Raw genomic sequence first — 20,230 nt, 5'->3', positions numbered from 1 at the left:
ACAGAAGACTCTGAAAACTACTACTTGTTACTTGACTGTGGCTGGTACATTGTTCAGAAATGAGGAGGGAGGGACAAGAGATATTTCCTGATACAGCAGTTCAATTTTGGAAATAAAATTAACTTATAAAAAATCAAGAAGAAATGTGAATGAAGAGTATAGTGGACAGACACATATTGTTTTGAAATATCCCAGAATATCACCATTTTAATATCTTCTTAAATGATGCCTTCATCTCCTTGTTTTGCAAGCTGTAGATGATGGGGTTTAGAAAAGGTGTGAGGATGCTGTACTGTATGGAAACTATTTCATCCCAAATCACTGATGATGCTGAGCTTGGTCTAAGGTAGCGGAAGAAACCTGTCCCATAGAAAAGAATCACTACAATAAGGTGGGAGCTGCAGGTCGAGAAAGCTTTCTGCCTCCCCTCTGTGGATCTGATCCTCAGGATGGTAGAAATGATATGAATGTAAGAGATCACAGTGAAGAAAAGGGAGGTTATACTAAGTATGCATGTACATATGAAGAACAACATTTGATTAAAGGATGTGTCTGAGCAAGACAATGAAATGATAGAAGGGAGCTCACAACTGAAGTGTTGTATGATGTTTGACCCACAGAATTCTAACCTTATCAATGGCACAGTGTTTGTAAGACCTTGCAGCAATCCAATTGTCCATGAAGTAGTCACTAGTTTCCAAGTGAATGCTATATTCATGTTGTTCATGTAATGCAATGGTCTGCATATGGCACAGTACCTGTCGTAAGCCATTGATGAGAGTATGAAAACCTCTGCAGTGGCTGAAAACATAATAAAGAATGCTTGAGCAAAGCATCCACTGACAGATATAGTCTTCTGCTTGGCAATGGTGGTCTCTAGCATCTTGGGGAGCGTGACAGAAGAATAACAGATATCCAGGAAAGAGAGATGACTCAATAGGAAGTACATGGGGTTCTGAAGATTAGGGTTGGATTTTACAGCCAGCATGATCATACCATTTGCCACTACTGTTAACAGATAAATTAATAAGAACTGGATGAAGAGGAGAATCTGGAGCTGAAGATCAGTGGAAAGGCCAAGGAGAAAAAAGAAGCCCTCCTCGCTGTGGTTTCTTACCATGATTGGCAATCATGAGACCTATGGAAAGGAGAAAACAGCCTATATGAAAAGTATCCCTCTGAATATAACAGTAGAACATTTTTTGTCGTGTGATATATTTGTCATCCATTTTCACGTAATTTGCAACTGTACAATTAACATGGAGGTAGTAAGCCAAAACCTCCTCATAATTTAGTAGAAATGCAAAATAGTCTTAAAAATGATTTGTGGTTCCTAGCAAGTTGCTCAGAGATCTTGAGCTTGCTGGGAATCAATGCACTATGTTAGTCTAGGGGGACAAAAACCTACAGTGTTTCATGGTTAAATGCATCACCATAACAATGCTGCAATACTGCAAAATTACAGCTACGTGATTAACATGGAGGTACTCAGTAAGGCAAAACATCTACATAATTTAGAAGAAATGTTGGTCTTAAAAATGCCATTGGACTCAAATTTAGTTCAGACCAACACGGCTACCCACCCAAATGTAAGGTCATGCAGTAATCTACTTGATAGACTGGGGATATGCTCTGTGGTCTCCCCAATCCTATTTCAACAATGAAGTAAGTATAAACAACTGTAGCTCTCACATACCCTTTCATTATTCCTCAGCTATTATAATAAACATGACTAGATTCATTGCCCGTGCTTACTCCTTTAAGGACTGCAATCCATTTTTCTTGAAGGATTCTGATTTTTGCATGACGAGCTGAGAAAATAGAAATGTTATTTCTTTGTATTAATTTGAGTCTTCTGCAAATACATCTTCTACTAGTAATGAAATAACTTTCAGTAATATGGAAACAAGAATGAGTCCCCACATATTTCTGTAGACTGTCAAAAGAATAATTTCTCATAAATTCATTTATAAAGGGATATCCAGCAACTTGTTTCATAGATGACTACTATTGATCATGAAGATCCCAGATCAGATTTGCAGATACAAAACACTGCATTTTATGGTATGAGAGAATCTAGAAAACCATGCAGTTTGAGTTTCCGGACTCAAAGAAGAAATGTTCCCTTAGCTTAGCATTTCAGTCCAACCCTCCTGAATCCAGTGCATACGACAGACCATACTCCATCCAGAACACAATCACAGATCGATTGCTACTACATAGTTTGAACTAGGTTCAGCATAAAAATAGAAGATGGATACAAAAATACCACGGTTTTTGCTTCAGTACTGAATGTAGATGTCCATCTTCTGAACAGATAGTACTTGCTGTGGTCGCAGCTGATGGCATCATATCCTGGTGCCAGGTTCAAGTGGAAGTCCCTTGTATGCCCACTAAACGTTATATATTTTTGTGCATAAATAAGGATTTTTTTAAAAGGGCTGACTCCAGTAACCTATTGTATAACATAATAAAAAGGATTCGTTTTCTAGTGACTTCCTAATAAAATCAACAATTTTATACTTAATATATTTTAAATGTTTTTTTCAGTTACGTATCTCCCCTGGATTTAAGCAGAGTGTGTTGTGTGTTCATATCAGGATAACTAAGTGTTATAGTGTTAAATACTTTTCTACAGAGAGAAGTATGATGCAATCCCCTAGGAATTAAGCATGCAGAAGAAAGGATGGGGGATGAGAGGGGGAGAAGCCACTATTAATTATCTGGATATTTTAAAACTACAGTTACATGCAGGGGGGAAAAACATTTACCAAACAGAAAAGGATCTCAAAACATTGTTATTAGACACATTCAATCAATTTCTAAATTAAAGCTATCCAGTGCCAAAGCTCTTAGTATAAATATCAGAACCTTTCCCTTTTCTGTCCTTCCGTACCTTGAACTTTTTTAGTCACCAAGAAGTGCCAATCTCCCTTTGCATGTTTGAAGGACATCCAGTGAGGCACAAAGGGGGCAGAAATCCTTATATCTATCTATACAATATAAATGACTGTGCATCCTTCTGATGACGTGTTGAATGTTCCAAACACTACAGGCAGAGTCCTGCCCATGCCAGGAAGCTTTTGGACATTAATTATGCACGCCCCCAACTTCACAGGCAAACCTTGACTTTGAAAGGTGGAGAGCCCTCTTCCATACTACAGCTGATCATGACAGCTACCTTGGCAGGCTGGGCCAGAGTGTTTAAAAGGAGAAGAATCCCTCATTACAGCTGATCATGACTGCCACTCAGCTCTGTGAGTTCTAACAAGCTGTCTCCTTCTCAGGAAAATGGCTAATCCAGAGCACAAATTTTATGACATTGTACCTTGCTGCTCAACATACCCTGTCCTGTCCATGCTTCAGCCCATGCATCACCAGGAATACCCAAACTGGATGTTGGCAATTGTATTTTCAGTTGAGCTAAAGGCTCTCCTTCAAGGCTGGGTTAATACTACAGTATACACCACGGAGTAACAATCACTAAATAAAACTAGTAAACAAAACTGAACAACATATTCAAGATAACCAGCTAGTAGGGGGAGGAAATCATGGGCTTGGTCCTAAGCAATACTCAGGACCTGGTGAGAAATTTAAACATGATCACACCTTTTGGGAACAGTGACCATAATACTATTAAGTTTAGCATTTATGTAAATAAGAAATGGCTTAAAAGATCACCACCACCATATATAATTTTAGAAGAGGGCTTCTGAATAAGAAACTGGAAAGAAAAGTAAGGAGGGCCTTTGGGAAGTTTCGGGACTATTTAAAACTACGATTATGGAAGTTCTGATAAAATTTATAATATGGGTTGGGAAAGGCATGAATAGATATTTCTAAAAGCCCTGAATGATAAACAGATATCCAGAAAAGAGAGATGACTCAATAGGAAGCAGTAAAGTGGAAGAAAGAGTTCTTTATGTGGTGGAAAGTTAGTCTTAGTGAGGAAAATTAATTTTATTAATCTGTAAAATGCTCAGGGAGCGGTATAAATAATTGGCTGGCTAAGGGGGGGTGGGCCATGTCTGGGATAGAAAACAGGGGCCATTGGCCTCTTGGTCTGGACTGACAATTGAAGGGGCCAATCAGAAGGTACAACGCACCTTCCAATTGGCCCATTGTCCGACTGCCTCCACTGCAGGGGGAGGCTTCCCTGCAGGCCTGCTCCTGCGGGATGCCCCTGGTTGGGCATCCTTGATCTAAAGTGACTGTGTTACCTTAAAGGTGGCACCCATTTAATACTAATCTTGTTGCTGCTATCAAGGTGACATTAACCAAAATGCTTCTGCTGTTGCAAAGGACCTAGTAGTAGTAGCAGCAATAGTAGTAGTACATGTGTACTGCATGTGACCAAAGTATATTACAAAATTGATCTAAATCAAATATAGATTTTAAAGGGAAGGATCATCAAAACAATCATCATGTTAAGATTCCATTGCCAACCATCAGCCAAACTTCTTCCAGCCTAGACAATTATATCATTGTTAAAAGAGAGAGGAGGCAATTAAAAAAGATTGCATGCCTACACATTTTAAGATTTCGACTCTGCTTTTTAATTTATTTTCTTGATGGGTAGAACATATAAATCTGCAATGTGGGGTTCTAAATTTTTGCTCATTGTTAGTAGGACCTAATAATATCCCTCCATGAAGATATATAGAATGCAAATGTATATTTTAATTAAAAACACATGAAAATACAATAACATTTTTTAAAAACCTTCCTGGGAAGAAATATCTATATTCACATGTGCATTTTCTTCCATGTAGCTAAATGGTGACACTAAAAGTTCATGTTTTTTGTTCCTTGATTTTTATGCTCACATATAAATATGTAAGATTATAACATTTATTTAAGTATTTATTATATTTATATACCGCCCTCCCCGGAGGCTCAGGACAGTTTACATGGATCATATGAACAATACATGAAACAATCCATAACATATGAATAACTGTACAATAATATTAATCACTGATAGTTGTAACAATATAAACAGTGTAAACAATGCAACAGCTCAAAGAGGTCCAGAGCACTCTGGTAGAGTTCTGGGATGCAGAGGAGCAAGGGCCCTTCAGTCGCTGTTGGTTGTGTCTAGTCTCAACCAAATTACATCTAACTGCCCCTATATAAAGGTAATAATAATTTTATATACATATATATTTGCAATGTACTATTGAAAAGCTCTTAATGGAAATTAATAAAGAATAAAAAGTTTTTTTTCCACAACCACATTTTAATTTAAATTATTTTGATAGTACAATAGGCAGATTGAGGATTCAAACCTGGGACTTCCAGCTCCTAGTCTACACCATAATGGTTCTGGTAAGAAATAAATATGCAGAAAACTCCTGCTAATTCTACTGTGGTTGATACAATGTTCAGAAATGGCTAAGGAGTATCAGTTCTACTTTGTGAACTAAATTTATACAGAATCAAGAAGGTGGATGCAGAGTACAGCCACTTAGTTTTTGAAATGCCCCAGAATTATAATAAATAAATTAAATGTCTTTCCAACCATCATGAATAGGTAAGATGAGGTAGGTAAGACCATTTATGTATTCGTTATAATTTTTCATTAAGATTACTTTGATTATACATTAAGGCAGATTAGGGATTTAAACCTGGGATTTCTAGCTCCTAGTCTGAATCCTTTGACTACTAGACCATGCTGGCTCTGGTGAGCAATAAATGTACAGTTAACGCTAAAAACCTTTGCTTATTGTGCCCCAGGTGTGGCTGGTACAATGTTCAGAAAGGGGGAAATGTGGGCAAGAGATATAACCGAATATATCAGTTCTATCTAATAAGGCTAGGTTATACTTAATCAAGAAGAAATGTGGATGAGTAGTACATTCGATAGAGACCTATTTTTTTAAATGTTCCAGAATTTCAAAATTTTAATATCTTCTTAAATGATGCCTTCATCTCCTTGTTGGGTAAGCTGTAGATGATGGGGTTCAGTAATGGTGTGAGGATGCTATACTGTATGGAAAGTATTTTATCCCAAACCACTGATGATACTGAACTTGGTCTAAGATAGCGAAAGGAACATGTCCCATAGAATAGAATGACGACAATGAGGTGGGAGCTGCAGGTCGAGAAAGCTTTCTGCCTCCCCTCTCTGGAGTTGATCCGTAGGATGGTCGAAATGATATGAACGTAGGAGCCCATAGTGAAAAAAAAGCAGGCTATAGCGACTGTGCCAGCAGATATAAAGAACAACATTTGATTAAAGGATGTGTCTGAGCAAGACAAAGAAATGATAGATGGGAGCTCACAACAGAAGTGCTGTATGACATTTGACCCACAGAATTCTAACCGTAACAATGGTACAGAGTTTGCAAGTGAATATAAGAATCCAATTGTCCATGAAGAAGCCACTAACTTCCAAATGAATGCTATATTCACAATGTTCATATAATGCAGTGGCTTGCATATGGCACAGTACCTGTCATAAGCCATTGATGAGAGTATGAAAACCTCTGTGCTAGATGAAAGCATAATGAAAAATGACTGAGCAAAGCATCCATTGACAGATATAATCTTCTGCTTGGCAATGGTGGTCTCTAGCATCTTTGGGAGTGTGACAGAAGAATAACAGATATCCAGGAAAGAGAGATGACTCAAGAAGAAGTACATGGGGTTCTGAAGATTAGGGTTGGACTTTACAGCCAGCATGATCATACCATTTGCCACTATTATTGACAGATAAATTAACAAGAATGTAATGAAGAGGAGAATCTGGAGCTGAAGATCAGTGGAAAGGCCAAGGAGAGAAAAGAAGTCCTGCTCACTTTGGTTTCTTACCATGACTGGCAATCATGAGACCTATGGAAAGGAGAAAACAGCCTATATGAAAAGTATCCCTCTGAATATAACAGAAGAACTTTTTTTTTTTGTAGAATGATCAATTTGGCAAACATCCATAGAATTTTTTAAAAGTTGAAAACAACCTTCAAAAACCAATTGTGTTTCCTAGCAAGTTCCTCAGAGATCTAGAGATTGCTGGGAATCAACACATGGTAGTGTAGGGGAGTTTAAAAGCTTGTGTTTCATTGCTTTCTACATGCCCGTGATAATGTTTATACATTCCAGAATATTGCAAACCAATCTTTTTGATTTTATTGTTAGAACATGATACAAAGCTATTCTGTCATCATTTAACAGCATAAAACATACATTACAATGATCATGCAAGTTCTGTTCTTTCTTTGAAATAGCATGCACTGTTTACAGTTTTGCTGAAAAATAAAGAAGGTGCCACTTTAGCTACATATTACACCTTTATCCCATACTTTGATCAAGGTGCTCAGGGAAATGTCCAATGCCCTTTCCCCTCCCAAACATTTCTAAAAGTTAAGTAAGTCAGAGAAGAAGTGTGCAGTCTAACATACTTTTCAGAGTGGTGATTTGCACCGTGGTCTCCCCAATCCTTCTTCAACCCTGAAGTCAATATTAAAAGCGGCATCTCTCATGTACCCTTTAGTAATTCCTCAGTCATTACAGTAAACATAAGCAGACTTACTGACTGTGCTCACTCCTTTAAGGATTGCAATCCATTTCTCTTGAAGGACTCCAATTTTTGCCTCATAAACTGAGAATGAGGCATGTTACTTCCTTGTGTTCATTTGAGTCTTCTATATCTTCTACAAGTACAACTTCTGATAGTACAAGTTCTGCTAGTAATGAAATAGCTTTCTGTAGCTTGCAAGGGGAATGAGTTCCCACATAGTTCTGTAGACTGTAACAAGAATGAGTCCTCATAAATGTATTTATCCAGCAATTTGTTTCATTGGGGACTACTACTGATTATGAGGATCCCAGATCAGCTTTGCAGATACATTTAAAAGCCTGCCTGGAATTCTTAATTATTCCCACGGGAAACAGAACAGAAAACTACAATTCACGGTGTGAGAGAACCTAGAAAACCATGTATTCCATGCTGGAAAGAAAAGTTAGGAGGCACTTTGGAAAGTTTGGGGACTATTTAAAACTACGATTCTGGAAGTTCAGATAAAATTTATAATATGGGTTGGGAAAGGCATGAACAGATATTTCTAAAAGCCCTGCATGATAAACAAAGTAATGGAAGCAGTAAAATGGAAGAAAGAGTTCTTTATGTGGTGGAAAGCTAGTCTTAGTGAAGAAAATTAATCTTAATTATCTGTAAACCGCACCTTCTGGTTGGCCCACTGACCAACTGCCTCCACTGCAGGGGGAGGCTTCCCTGCAGGCCTGCTCCTGCGGGATGCCCCTGGTTGGGCATCCTTGGTCTAAAGTGACTGTGTTGCCTTAAAGGTGGAACCCATCTAATACTAATCTAATACTAATCTTGTTGCTGCTGTCAAGGTGACATTAACAAAAATGCTTCTGCTGTTGCAAAGGATCTAATAGTAGTAGCAGTAATAGTAGTAGTAAATGTGTACTGCATGTGACCAAAGTATATTACAAAATTGGTCTAAATCAAATATAGATTTTAAAGGGAAGGATCATCAAAACAATCATCATGTTAAGATTCCATTGCCAACCATCAGCCAAACTTCTTCCAGCCTAGACAATTATATCATTGTTAAAAGAGAGAGGATGCAATTTAAATAGATTACATGCCTACACATGTTAAGATTTCAATGCTGCTTTTTAATTTATTTTCTTGATGGGTAGAACATATAAAACTGCAATGTGTGGTTCTATATTTTTGCTCATTGTTAGTGGGACCTAATAACATCCCTCCATGAAGATATATAGAATGCAAATGTATATTTTAATTAAAAACACATGAAAATACAATAACATTTTTTAAAAACCTTCCTGGGAAGAAATATCTATATTCACATGTGCATTTTCTTCCATGTAGCTAAATGGTGACACTAAAAGTTCATGGGTTTTGATCCTTGATTTTTATGCTCACATATAAATATGTAAGATTATAAAATTTATTCATTTATGTATTTATTATATTTCTTTACCACCCTCCCTGGAGGCTCAGGACGGTTTACATGGAACATATGAACAATACATGAAACAATCTATAACATATGAATAACCGTACAATAGTATTAATCACTGATAGTTGTAACAATATAAACAGTGTAAACAATGCAACAGTTCAAAGAGGTCCAGAGCACTCTGGTAGAGTTCTGGGATGCAGAGGAGCAAGGGCCCTTCAGTCGCTGTGGGTTGTGCCTAGTCTCAACCAAATTACATCTAACTGCCCCTATATAAGGGTAATAATAATGTTATATACATATATATTTGGAATGTACTATTGAAAATCTCTTAATGGAAATTAATAAAGAATAAAAAATTTTTTGCCTCGACCATATTTTAATTTAAATTATTTTGATAGTACAATAGGCAGATTGAGGATTCAAACCTGGGACTTCCAGCTCCTAGTCTACACCATAATGGTTCTGGTGAGAAATAAATATGCAGAAAACTCCTGCTAATTCTACTGTGGCTGATACAATGTTCAGAAATGGCTAAGGAGTATCAGTTCTACTTTGTGAACTAAATTTATACAGAATCAAGAAGGTGGATGCAGAGTACAGACACTTAGTTTTTGAAATGCCCCAGAATTATAATGAAGAAATTAAATGTCTTACCAACCATCATGAATAGGTAAGATGAGGAAGGTAAGACAATTTATGTATTCGTTATAATTTTTCATTAAGATTATTTTGATTATACATTAAGGCAGATTAGGGATTCAAACCTGGGATTTCTAGCTCCTAGTCTGATTCCTTTGATCACTAGACAATGCTGGCTCTGGTGAGCAACAAATTTATAGATAACTCTAAAACCCTTTGCTAACTGTGCCCCAGCTGTGGCTGGTACAATGTTCAGAAATGGGGAAATGTGGGCAAGAGATATAACCGAATACATCAGTTCTATCTAATAAGTCTAGGTTACACTTAATCAAGAAGAAATGTGGATGAGTAGTACATTGGATAAAGACATATTTTTTGAAATGTCCCATAATTTCAAAATTTTAATATCTTCTTAAATGATGCCTTCATCTCCTTGTTGGGTAAGCTGTAGATGATGGGGTTCAGTAATGGTGTGAGGATGCTATACTGTATGGAAAGTATTTCATCCCAAACCACTGATGATACTGAACTTGGTCTAAGATAGCGAAAGGAACTTGTCCCATAGAATAGAATGACGACAATGAGGTGGGAGCTGCAGGTCGAGAAAGCTTTCTGCCTCCCCTCTCTGGAGTTGATCCTTAGGATGGTCGAAATGATATGAACGTAGGAGCCCATAGTGAAAAAAAAGCAGGCTGTACCAACTATGCCAGCAGACATAAAGAACAATATTTGATTAAAGGATGTGTCTGAGCAAGACAAAGAAATGATAGATGGGAGCTCACAACTGAAGTGCTGTATGACATTTGACCCACAGAATTCTAACCTTAACAGTGGCACAGTGTTTGCAAGTGAATAGAAGAATCCAATTGTCCATGAAGAAGCCACTAACTTCCAAATGAATGCTATATTCACAATATTCATGTAATGCAGTGGCTTGCATATGGCACAGTACCTGTCATAAGCCATTGATGAGAGGATGGAAACCTCTGTGCTAGCTGAAAGCATAATGAAAAATGCCTGAGCAAAGCATCCATTGACAGATATAGTCTTCTGCTTGGCAATGGTGGTCTCTAGCATCTTTGGGAGTGTGACAGAAGAATAACAGATATCCAGGAAAGAGAGATGACTCAGGAAGAAGTACATGGGGTTCTGAAGATTAGGGTTGGACTTTACAGCCAGCATGATCATACCATTCGCCACTACTGTTAACAGATAAATTAACAAGAACTGGATGAAGAGGAGAATCTGGAACTGAAGATCATTAGAAAGGCCAAGGAGAGAAAAGAAGCCTTCCTCACTTTGGTTTCTTACCATGACTGGAAATCATGTGACCTATGGAAAGGAGAAAACAGCCTATATGAAAAGTATCCCTCTGAATATAACAGAAGAACATTTTTTGTAGCATGATAAATTTGTCATCCAATTTCACCTAAATTACAACTGTGTGAATAACATGGAGGTACTTAGTAAGGCAAACATCCACACAATTTTATAAAAATTGTAAACAGCCTTCAGAAAACAATTGTGTTTCCTAGCAAGTTCTTCAGATATCTCCTAGAGATTGCTGGGAATCAACACATTATGGTAGTCTAGGGGAGTTTAAAAGCTTGTGTTTCATGGCTTTCTGCATCCCTGTGATAATGATTATACATTCCAGAATATTGCAAAACAATCCTTTTTTATTGTTATAACGTGAAAGGAAGCTATTCTGCCATCATTTAACAGCATAAAACATACATTACAATGATCATGCAAGTTCTGTTCTTTCTTTGAAATAGCATGCAAAGTTTCATAGAATCATAGAATCATAGAGTTGGAAGGGGCCATACAGGCCATCTAGTCCAACCCCCTGCTCAATGCAGGATCAGCCCAAAGCATCCTAAAGCATCCAAGAAAAGTTTTTATCCAACCTTTGCTTGAAGACTGCCAGTGAGGGGGAGTTCACTACCTCCTTAGGCAGCCTGTTCCACTGCTGAACTACTCTGACTGTGAAAATTTTTTTTCCTGATATCTAGCCTATATCGTTGTATACACAGAATGCCGAATGGCAAGGGGCATTGGCAAACGACAATACCAAATAAATAAGGCAGGAGGTTGGTGACAAGGCAAGTCAGGCAGAGGAGGTGAGGAGGCTGCTGCCCAGGGGGCCTGTCAGAATCCCTGGGCCCTGGCCGATGCCCCGCCTCAGCCGATAATGATGCCAGGTTGGCTTTCAAAGACCTCATGGCCAAAACCACTGAAAGCAGAAAGCATAAGTTCCTTCCTTTTCTAACATTAACCCTGGAGACCCTCATTCTAAACAAACCTGGCACCGGCGTCCCGTCCTGAAATAAAGCCCAGTCCGGTTTGGCTTTCCAAAAAGCAAGGGATGTCCCCCCTTTACAGTTTACAGTTTTGCTGAAAAATAAAGAAGATGCCTCTTTAGCTACATATTACACCTTTATCCCATCCTTTGATCAAGGAGCTCAGGGAAGTGTCCAATGCCCTTTTTTCTCCCAAACATTTCTAAAACTTAAGTAAGGCAGAGAAGAAGTCTCCAGTCTAAGATACTTTTCAGTGTGGTGATTTAGAATCATAGAATCATGGAGTTGGAAGGGGCCATACAGGCCATCTAGTCCAACCCCCTGCTCAACGCAGGATAAGCCCAAAGCATCCTCAAGCAGTGGTCACCCCAATCCTTCTTCAACCCTGAAGTCAATATTAACAGCGGCATCTCTCATGTACTCTTTAGTAATTTTTCAGTCATTACAGTAAACATAAGCAGACTCACTGTGCTCATTCCTTTAAGGATTGCAAACTTTCTCTTGAAGGACTCCAATTTTTGCCTCATAAACTGAGAATGAGGCATACTTCCTTGTGTTCATTTGAGTCTTCTATATCTTCTACAAGTACATCTTCTGATAGTACAAGTTCTACTAGTAATGAAATAGCTTTCTGTAGCTTGCAAGGAGAATGAGTTGCCACATAGTTCTGTATACTGTAACAAAAATGAGTCGTCATAAATGTATTTATCCAGCAGCTTGTTTCATTGGGGACTGCTACTGATCATGAGGATCCCAGATCTGCTTTGCAGATACATTTAAAAGCCTGCCTGAAATTCTTAATTATTCCCTGTGGAAACAGAACAGAACACTGCATTTCACGGTGTGAGAGAACCTAGAAAACCATGTATTCCATGTTCCCCGACACAAAGAAGCAATGTACCCCTAGACTGATCTTCGTGTTCTTTTATTGTTTTTTTCTTTCTTCTTGTTCTTTTTGGCCAATCTTGGGATGAGTGTCAAGTGTCAATGAAAGTAGTATAGAATAAATGTTATTTCAGTATAGATTTTCATTTACTGAAGGATATTGCCTGGAACTCTCCATCTCTTCAGTGCTAGATACAAAGTACAACAGCCAAGAGCCCTCCCCTAGGATACAAAGTTAAGGGTCCACAGGTGCAATTCTGAACCTTACAAAAAGGGGATCCATCCCTTTTCTTTCACCAACAGACCAGCCAGTGGGATACAGCCTTATGAACAATTATGCACGGTGTGGTGGCAGCAGGCAGCGGGGCTAATTCCTGATTATGCATGATGCTGCTGCCAACCCAAGCCTGGCCCAGCACAGTTCCCTGGATGGCCCATGATAAGCGAATGAGGAAACTCCCACATATTGTTTGCTGCTTCAGGCACCATCTGTGGCCTTGCAGGGACACCAAATGCCCCTGTCAGCTTCGTAGAGCCACAGAGTTGGATGGGGAATTCTTCCACCCCCACGCGGGTGGGGCACCATGTGGTGGGGCCCTATACCCCCTCTCCCCCCTGCCACTGCCACAGCATGCTGGGCTCCCCCCTGCCACCCCCATTGGCCGCTGCCCCCTGCCATAGTATGCTGGGCTTTCCAAGCTCTGGTGTTGACTGTGTGCATGCACTACATCAGGGCAGTCCATGTGTGCCAGGAAATTCCATCCGCCATGTGTTCTCGGGATGCGGTGGGGCATACTACCCCACCACAAGGACCAGGCAGCAGCCCAGCACAGCCGGTGCCATGCATAATCAGTCAAAATGTTACAAGTTCTTAGTAAGGCCCAGAGGAATAATGGTTTGCACTTGGAAACTGAATTGTTAAGTGTATATCAGCAGCCTTTATGTCGGCTTGGTCATCTCTGAGGCAATTCATTAAATTTAAGGAAGGCTTGAACTTACGTCTGGCACAAAATATCAGCTATTGATTTTTCAGCTTCAGTTGCTAACCTCCATGTGAAGCTTGGAGGTCTCCCAGAATGACAACTGATTTTCATACTACAGAGAGTCAGCTGGTAGTGGTTAAGAGTCTGGAGAATGGGATTTGAATCGGCCCTCCTTTTCCACATGCAGCCAGCTGAATGACTTTGGGCCAGTCATAGTTTTTGTTACTCAGTCTCACCTACCTCACAGGGTCTGTTGTGGGGAGAGGAAGGGTAGGCAATTGTAAGCCTGTTTGAAACTTTTTCAGGGTTCAAAAATACAGGTTCTCTTTTTCTACTACTTCTGCTCACCCTCTACCTACGTGCATGGACTGGTAATTCCCATTTCATTGCATTTGAGGAAGTGTGTAAACACATAAAAGCTTATACCTTGACTATAACTTTGTTGCGGTTAATTTTCCACTGGACTCAAATGTTGTTCTGCCGCTTCAGACCATTAGTTGTATCTGTCTTGTGGGTTAGCATTTCTCAATGGCCTGTATTAGCAGTTCTGCTTCTTTGGACAAATTTTCTTCACTGTTTTCTATACATACATTATTTAGTGACTTACAACCAGCTGTATGACAGCCAACTGATCCATGAGTATCTAGGCCATAAATGGATATCTGACCACAGTATTTATCTATTTATTTATTATTTATTATTATATTTATATACCGCCCTCCCTGAGGGCTCAGGGCGGTTTACAGAAAAAAGAAAAAAATTCCAATAACATATGGTAACAGGTGATAACAGTAATAACATTATAACAATAATAACTAAGATCATAACAATAACGTTATAAAATAGAAATTGCAAGAGCCTCAGCTCAACTCTTACTGGGAGTCGATTATTGTCAGTCGTAGGGGGGGGGGCTTGGGGGCCAATTGGAAGCGGTGGTTTGGGTCGACCTCAACCAAATGCCTGGTGGAGGAGCTCCCTTTTGCAGGCCCTGTGGAACTGTTTAGGTTTTGTCAGGGCCCTGATCTCCTCTGGGAGCTTGTTCCACCAGATGAGGGCCAGAATGGAGAAAGCTCTGACCCTGGTTGAGGTCAAGCGGGCTTCCTTGGGTTGGATGCAGTAGAGCACAAGGTACTTTGAGGAGTGTAGGTTGAGAGGCGGTCCTTCAGGCATCCAGTTTGTATGCCTACAAACTCTTGGAATTCAATGATCCATCTATTTCAATTACTCTTGTTTGCCAAATGTGTTCTGGCAAGCAATGCCTGAGATCCTTGGCAGGAAAAACAAAGTTGGGCAAACAAATGTGACCTATGGTATGTGCTTTTAGCATTTTTAAACTAGGGCTCCATTGGCACAATTGTGATATAAATGTAAATAAGACCTGCTGATTATAATATGTTGATCATTTAACAAAGAGAGATATGAAGGAATAATTCCAGGTGGAAATAGTCATTTCCTCTGAGAGATCATTTTTCCTTGCTTGGCTGGGGAATAACTTTCTCACAAAACAGAGAACATATAATCACAATGCATTCTATCAAGCCAATATTTGAAAGAACTCATGGATTCTATCAGGATTAAGGACAGGGTTCGTTTTACATACTTCTGTCTTAAATGTTCACTGTAGAGGATGTGCTGTTCCATCCTACAGCTTGTGACCACATCAGGTAAGCTCATCCATCCGTTTAAAAAATGGTCATATCTGATGACCACTATTACAAGTTCCTGTAATTGTGTTAACTAGTGTTAAGTGTACAACACAGTAAAGTGGTGCTCGTGTCCCATCTTAAAGGGCATGTCCCATATTTAATCATCTGCTGAGGACCCCATCAATACATTGATTCTGTCAATATATGTTCCAGTTAGGAGAAAGAGGTTGGGTTAACCACATACTCTCAACAACTGTGCCATGGATAAGATGGTCACAAAACCTACAAGGGAGGAGGCAATTATGAGTTTGATCCCAAGTAATACTCAAGACCTGGTGAGAGATGTAAACATCATAGCACTGGTTGGAAATAGTGGCCATAATACTATGTTTAGCACTTATATAATTAGGACAACACAACCATGTTTCATTTTAAAAGGGGGGTTGCCTCTGTCTTCACTGTGGAAGATGGGAGGTCCTCGCCCACTCCAGGACCACCAATTTCAAAAGGGATGTGGAAAGGCTTGAGTCAGATGGAGGTGACAAGAGAGAAGGCCTTACAGCTGATGAACACCCAAGAGTTCTGAATGAACTCAAATATGAACTTTTGGATCTCCTGATGAAAAAATATACAATCACTAAGATCTTCCTCCATACCAGAGGACTGGAAGGTAGCTAATGTAACTTTCCTCTTTAAAAAATAAAATAAAATGGGTTCGAGTGAAGTTCCAGGAAATTACAGGCTGGTCAGTTCAGCATTAGGTATGTCAGTGGAATCCATTATTAATGATAGAATGATTAGGCACATTGATGAACAAAAGCTACTGAGGAAGAATCAGTATTGGTTCTTTAAGGGAAGATCTTGTCTCACTGACCTTTTAGAGTTCTTTGAGGGAGGGAACAAACATGTGGACAAGGGTGACCTGGTAGATCTTGTAAACAGAACCTGGTTTACCCAGATCTCCAGAAAGCTTTTGATAAAGTTCCTCATCAAAGCCTCCTAAGTAACCTCAGCAGTCATGGAATAGGAGGATAAGTCCTCTTGTGGATCAACAACTGGTTAATTAATGGGACACAGAGAGTATGAGTATCAATGAGAGAGATGATTATCACTGGGTAGTTTTCACAGTGGCAGTATTACAGGGTCAGTACTAGGTCCGCTGCTTTCTAACTTGTTCATTAATTATTTGGAGCTGGAAATTAGCAGTGAAATAGCTCATGAGCCTAAATGAAATTAAGGAGCAGTAGGCGCAGAGCAGATAAAAGTATGTAATTTTTCACCCAAAGAGTAATTAGCCTATGGAATTCACTGCTGCAGGAAATGGTGATAGCTCTTTTGCACTGCACCCTTTTTCTTTTTCAGATAGCTAAAAACAAATGGAAAACCAAACCAGTGCTTCAGAGTTTATTTTCTTGGGGCTTTCCAAGGACCCTCAGCTACAGATTTTCTTCTTCTTGGTATTCTCTGTCATTTACCTAATCACGTTATCAGGCAACCTGACAATCATTCTGGTTATGAGAATGGATCCATCGCTTTACACACCCATGTATTTTTTTCTGTCTCACCTGTCTTTTGTTGACATCTGTTATTCTACTGACATTGTCCCTAAGATGTTGGCGGATCTGCTGACAAAGCAGAATACGATATCCTTTGTTGGCTGCCTCACACAAATGTTTTTTAGCCTTCTGTTGAGTGTCACAGAAGTCTTCATCCTTTCTGCAATGGCTTATGACAGATACACTGCTGTCTGTCACCCGTTGCACTACATTGTGATCATGAACAAAGCCATCTGCACGTACTTGGTGATGGGTGCATGGATAATGGGAGCTCTTTTTGCAATTATAAACACAGTGCCAACATTAACTGTACAGTTCTGCAACTTGCCTGAAATCAGACACTTTAGCTGTGAACTTCCGCCACTGCTCAAATCATCTTGTTCTGACACGTTTCTGAATAATGCGATTCTTTTTTCTTCTGTAGCAATTTTTGGGCTGGGATCCTTCCTGCCAACTCTTGTCTCCTATATTCACATAATCTCCACCATCCTGAAGATTCACTCTGCAGAGGGCAGGAGCAAAGCCTTCTCTACCTGTAGCTCCCACCTTATTGTGGTGGGCCTTTTATATATGACGGGAATGACACAGTACATGAAACCCAGCAAAATCTCTTCCATAACACTGGATGAGGTCTTCTCCATTCAGTACAGTATTTTGACTCCCATGTTAAACCCGATTATCTATAGTCTGAAAAATAAGGAAGTGAAAAAGGCTCTTGGGAAAATATTTGGAAGCAAATAATAAATACTACGTATAAATCGTTCTAAATTGTTGGCATAGTAGTGGAAGTTTGCATTTGATTTTGCCCAAACAACCCTGTGAGGTAGGTTAGGCTGAGAGTGTGTGACCGGTTGAGAGTAGGGATTTAAACCTGGGTCTACCAAATCCAAGTATGATATTCTATCTGCTACATCTCACTGGCTTTGAAGGAGAAGAAAAAGAAGAGTTGTTTTTTATACCCCATTTTTCACTACCGAAAAGAGTCTCAAATCAAGTTGCAATCACCTTCCATTCCTTTCACTACAACAGAGACCCTATGAGGTAGGTGAGGCTCAAAGAGCTTCTGACAGGACTGTTCAGTCAGAACAACACAATCAGGGCTGTGAGGAGCTCAAGGTCACCAGTTGGCAGCGTGTGGAAGAGTGGGAAATCAAACCCGGCTCGTCAGATTAGAAGCCACCGCTCTTAACCATGACAACACACTTGGCTACGGAAAAGCTTGCACTAAAAAAAATGCTTATTCTCCAATCAAACTGACTTTTTATTCTTAGAATCATAGAATCATAGAGTTGGAAGGGGCCATACAGGCCATCTAGTCCAACCCCATGCTCAACACAGGACCAGCCCTAAGCATCCTAAAGCATCCAAGAAAAGTGTGTACCCAACCTTTGCTTGAAGACTGCCATCCCGTTCTTCTCCTGGGATGTTCCCATAGTCCCTTTTTGATTTGATCTGTGTTTCAGGTGTTTTGATCCATTTTCATTACTGTTATCTACAAATGATTTTAAAGCATTTCAATACCGTTGTGTGTGTTTGTGTGCAATGTGCTTTCAATTCACAGTTGAGTTATAGGGACGCCATAGGGTTTAAGGGGTGATTTGCCATTACTTTCCTCTGTATAGCAATCTTGGAATTCCTGGGTATTCTTCCATCCAAATAGTAACCAGGGCCAACCCTGCTTAGCATCCAAGATCTTATGAGCTGGGGTTGACTGGGCCATCCAGGTCAGGGTATGTCATTTTATACATTTTGTACACAATGGATGAAAATGCAGCATTCGTTTAGAGGGGAACATTGGTTACAAGGGAGCAGGAAATTGTATTTATTTCAATAAAAAGTTTTATCTGTCTCTCTGTCAGTCTATCCATCTGTGGCATTTGTTACACCTCCGAAATTAAAGCTAGGAATCTCAACATTTGACTTCTATTTCAGAATGCTCTTGCAAGCTATATTGCCATACTAAAAGGGAATTGGAAAATCCTAACTGGTGTAATACCCACTATCCTCCACAGTGTTTCCATTGGAAGCTATGGTTGTCTCTGGCAGGTACAACTCATCAGAATATAAAGCTCTGAATTTGACAACTGACCACCATGTTCAGCATGGTGATTGATGGGTGTTGTGGTTCCCCAAAATGCAATGAATTTGCATGAAGTTGCCAAGGCTATTTGCCATGAAAGGAAATGTTTTCTGGGGTAGGCACGACTCTTCATATTCCTTATTGGCGACCAGTTTCAGTATAATCAAGGGACCCACCAATTTCAGGATAATCAAAGTACTCACAGTGAAAAACGTGAAAGGAATCAGGTTGCATGGCAGTGTGCTATATTCTGAGCTGTACAGAGGCCACTGGCACAATTCTTGGCAGTAAAATAAGCCACACCTTTATTGTTATGCAAATGAATATTGATGAACCTCGGGTGGATCCCACCCTCTTGTGGCCAGTGGACTACAAGGAAGACCACCATATCAGCATACCATGTCCCAGGTCAAAGTCCCCCTAACCACCAGGCCTGCTGGGCAATGGAAAGGTGGCTGGTGGCAGGAACCCTGTAGGCATCAGCACACAGGTGTGGGCTCAGCCTTAAAAGGACCCCCCCCCTCGCATAACCTCCAGCTGGGACAAATGACAATAAATGAAACAATGTAACTGACAGTAAAATTAATACTGCACAATCAGAACCTGCAATTCAGGCAGGAGGGTGGGAAACAGTCTGGTGAGGAGGAGAAAAAAGGCCTCTGAATGCTTCTCCTTATACGGGCACCTGATACAGCCCCAATCCGTCCCACTGCAATGCCTCCTTCACACAAGGGTGGAGAATAGCTATGGCCATTAGCCTGGCAAGCCCACCAGGCCCTGTCCGATGCTACTGTACCATCTCCTCTTCTGGCCCGGAGACCCCCACTACTGCAGTCAGCATACTGCTGAAGTGACGGTGACGGCCACTTTTATACTCGCAGAGCTTAGCTACCAAACATCCCTCTATAATTTGCAATTGAAATAAAAAAAATTGCATCAACAATATTTGGGTAATAATATAACTATTTGGTAAATATATATATATATATATATATATATATATATATGCTTTTATAATGAAAGCAAGAACAAGACTTATGGTGCTTTGAAGTTTAATATATTGTGCCATGAGCTATGCTGATTAGACCACTTCATTCTTATTATATTGCTACCAATTCATACATTAAAATATGACAATAATATTTGAAAAAGTCCTGCCCAGGGTAGGATTCTTTGTACACCAG

The 20,230-nt window shown here is 39.7% G+C and overlaps 4 protein-coding genes across 4 annotated transcripts; 1 reads left to right on the top strand and 3 right to left on the bottom strand.

Annotated features, from left to right (window-relative positions):
- Positions 1 to 199: 199 nt before the first annotated feature.
- Positions 200 to 1,120, bottom strand: LOC143825348 (olfactory receptor 8S1-like). The gene has a single exon (XM_077313372.1). The coding sequence runs from the start codon at positions 1,118 to 1,120 to the stop codon at positions 200 to 202; it is 921 nt and encodes a 306-aa protein (XP_077169487.1).
- Positions 1,121 to 5,895: 4,775 nt separating this feature from the next.
- On the bottom strand, positions 5,896 to 7,727 carry LOC143825347 (olfactory receptor 4E2-like). Its single transcript, XM_077313371.1, has 2 exons — positions 7,532 to 7,727; positions 5,896 to 6,834 (listed from the first exon to the last, which is right to left on the bottom strand). Exon 2 carries the CDS (start codon positions 6,814 to 6,816, stop codon positions 5,896 to 5,898), a length of 921 nt encoding a protein of 306 aa, XP_077169486.1. The 5' UTR covers positions 6,817 to 6,834; positions 7,532 to 7,727.
- A 2,172-nt stretch (positions 7,728 to 9,899) lies between these two features.
- Positions 9,900 to 10,907, bottom strand: LOC143825346 (olfactory receptor 8S1-like). Its single transcript, XM_077313370.1, has one exon. The coding sequence runs from the start codon at positions 10,905 to 10,907 to the stop codon at positions 9,987 to 9,989; it is 921 nt and encodes a 306-aa protein (XP_077169485.1). The 3' UTR covers positions 9,900 to 9,986.
- Positions 10,908 to 16,786: 5,879 nt separating this feature from the next.
- On the top strand, positions 16,787 to 17,707 carry LOC143825693 (olfactory receptor 5A2-like). The gene has a single exon (XM_077313931.1). The coding sequence runs from the start codon at positions 16,787 to 16,789 to the stop codon at positions 17,705 to 17,707; it is 921 nt and encodes a 306-aa protein (XP_077170046.1).
- Positions 17,708 to 20,230: the final 2,523 nt, after the last annotated feature.

This window comes from Paroedura picta, chromosome 16 (genome assembly GCF_049243985.1).
Source record: "Paroedura picta isolate Pp20150507F chromosome 16, Ppicta_v3.0, whole genome shotgun sequence".
Classification (NCBI taxonomy): domain Eukaryota; kingdom Metazoa; phylum Chordata; class Lepidosauria; order Squamata; family Gekkonidae; genus Paroedura; species Paroedura picta.
This window is presented reverse-complemented; position numbering and strand designations above follow the sequence as displayed.

Bases quoted from the DNA above. Each gene is read 5' to 3' on its own strand.
- LOC143825348 (XM_077313372.1), bottom strand. From the start codon at position 1,120: ATGGTAAGAAACCACAGCGAGGAGGGCTTCTTTTTTCTCCTTGGCCTT.
- LOC143825347 (XM_077313371.1), bottom strand. From the start codon at position 6,816: ATGGTAAGAAACCAAAGTGAGCAGGACTTCTTTTCTCTCCTTGGCCTT.
- LOC143825346 (XM_077313370.1), bottom strand. From the start codon at position 10,907: ATGGTAAGAAACCAAAGTGAGGAAGGCTTCTTTTCTCTCCTTGGCCTT.
- LOC143825693 (XM_077313931.1), top strand. From the start codon at position 16,787: ATGGAAAACCAAACCAGTGCTTCAGAGTTTATTTTCTTGGGGCTTTCC.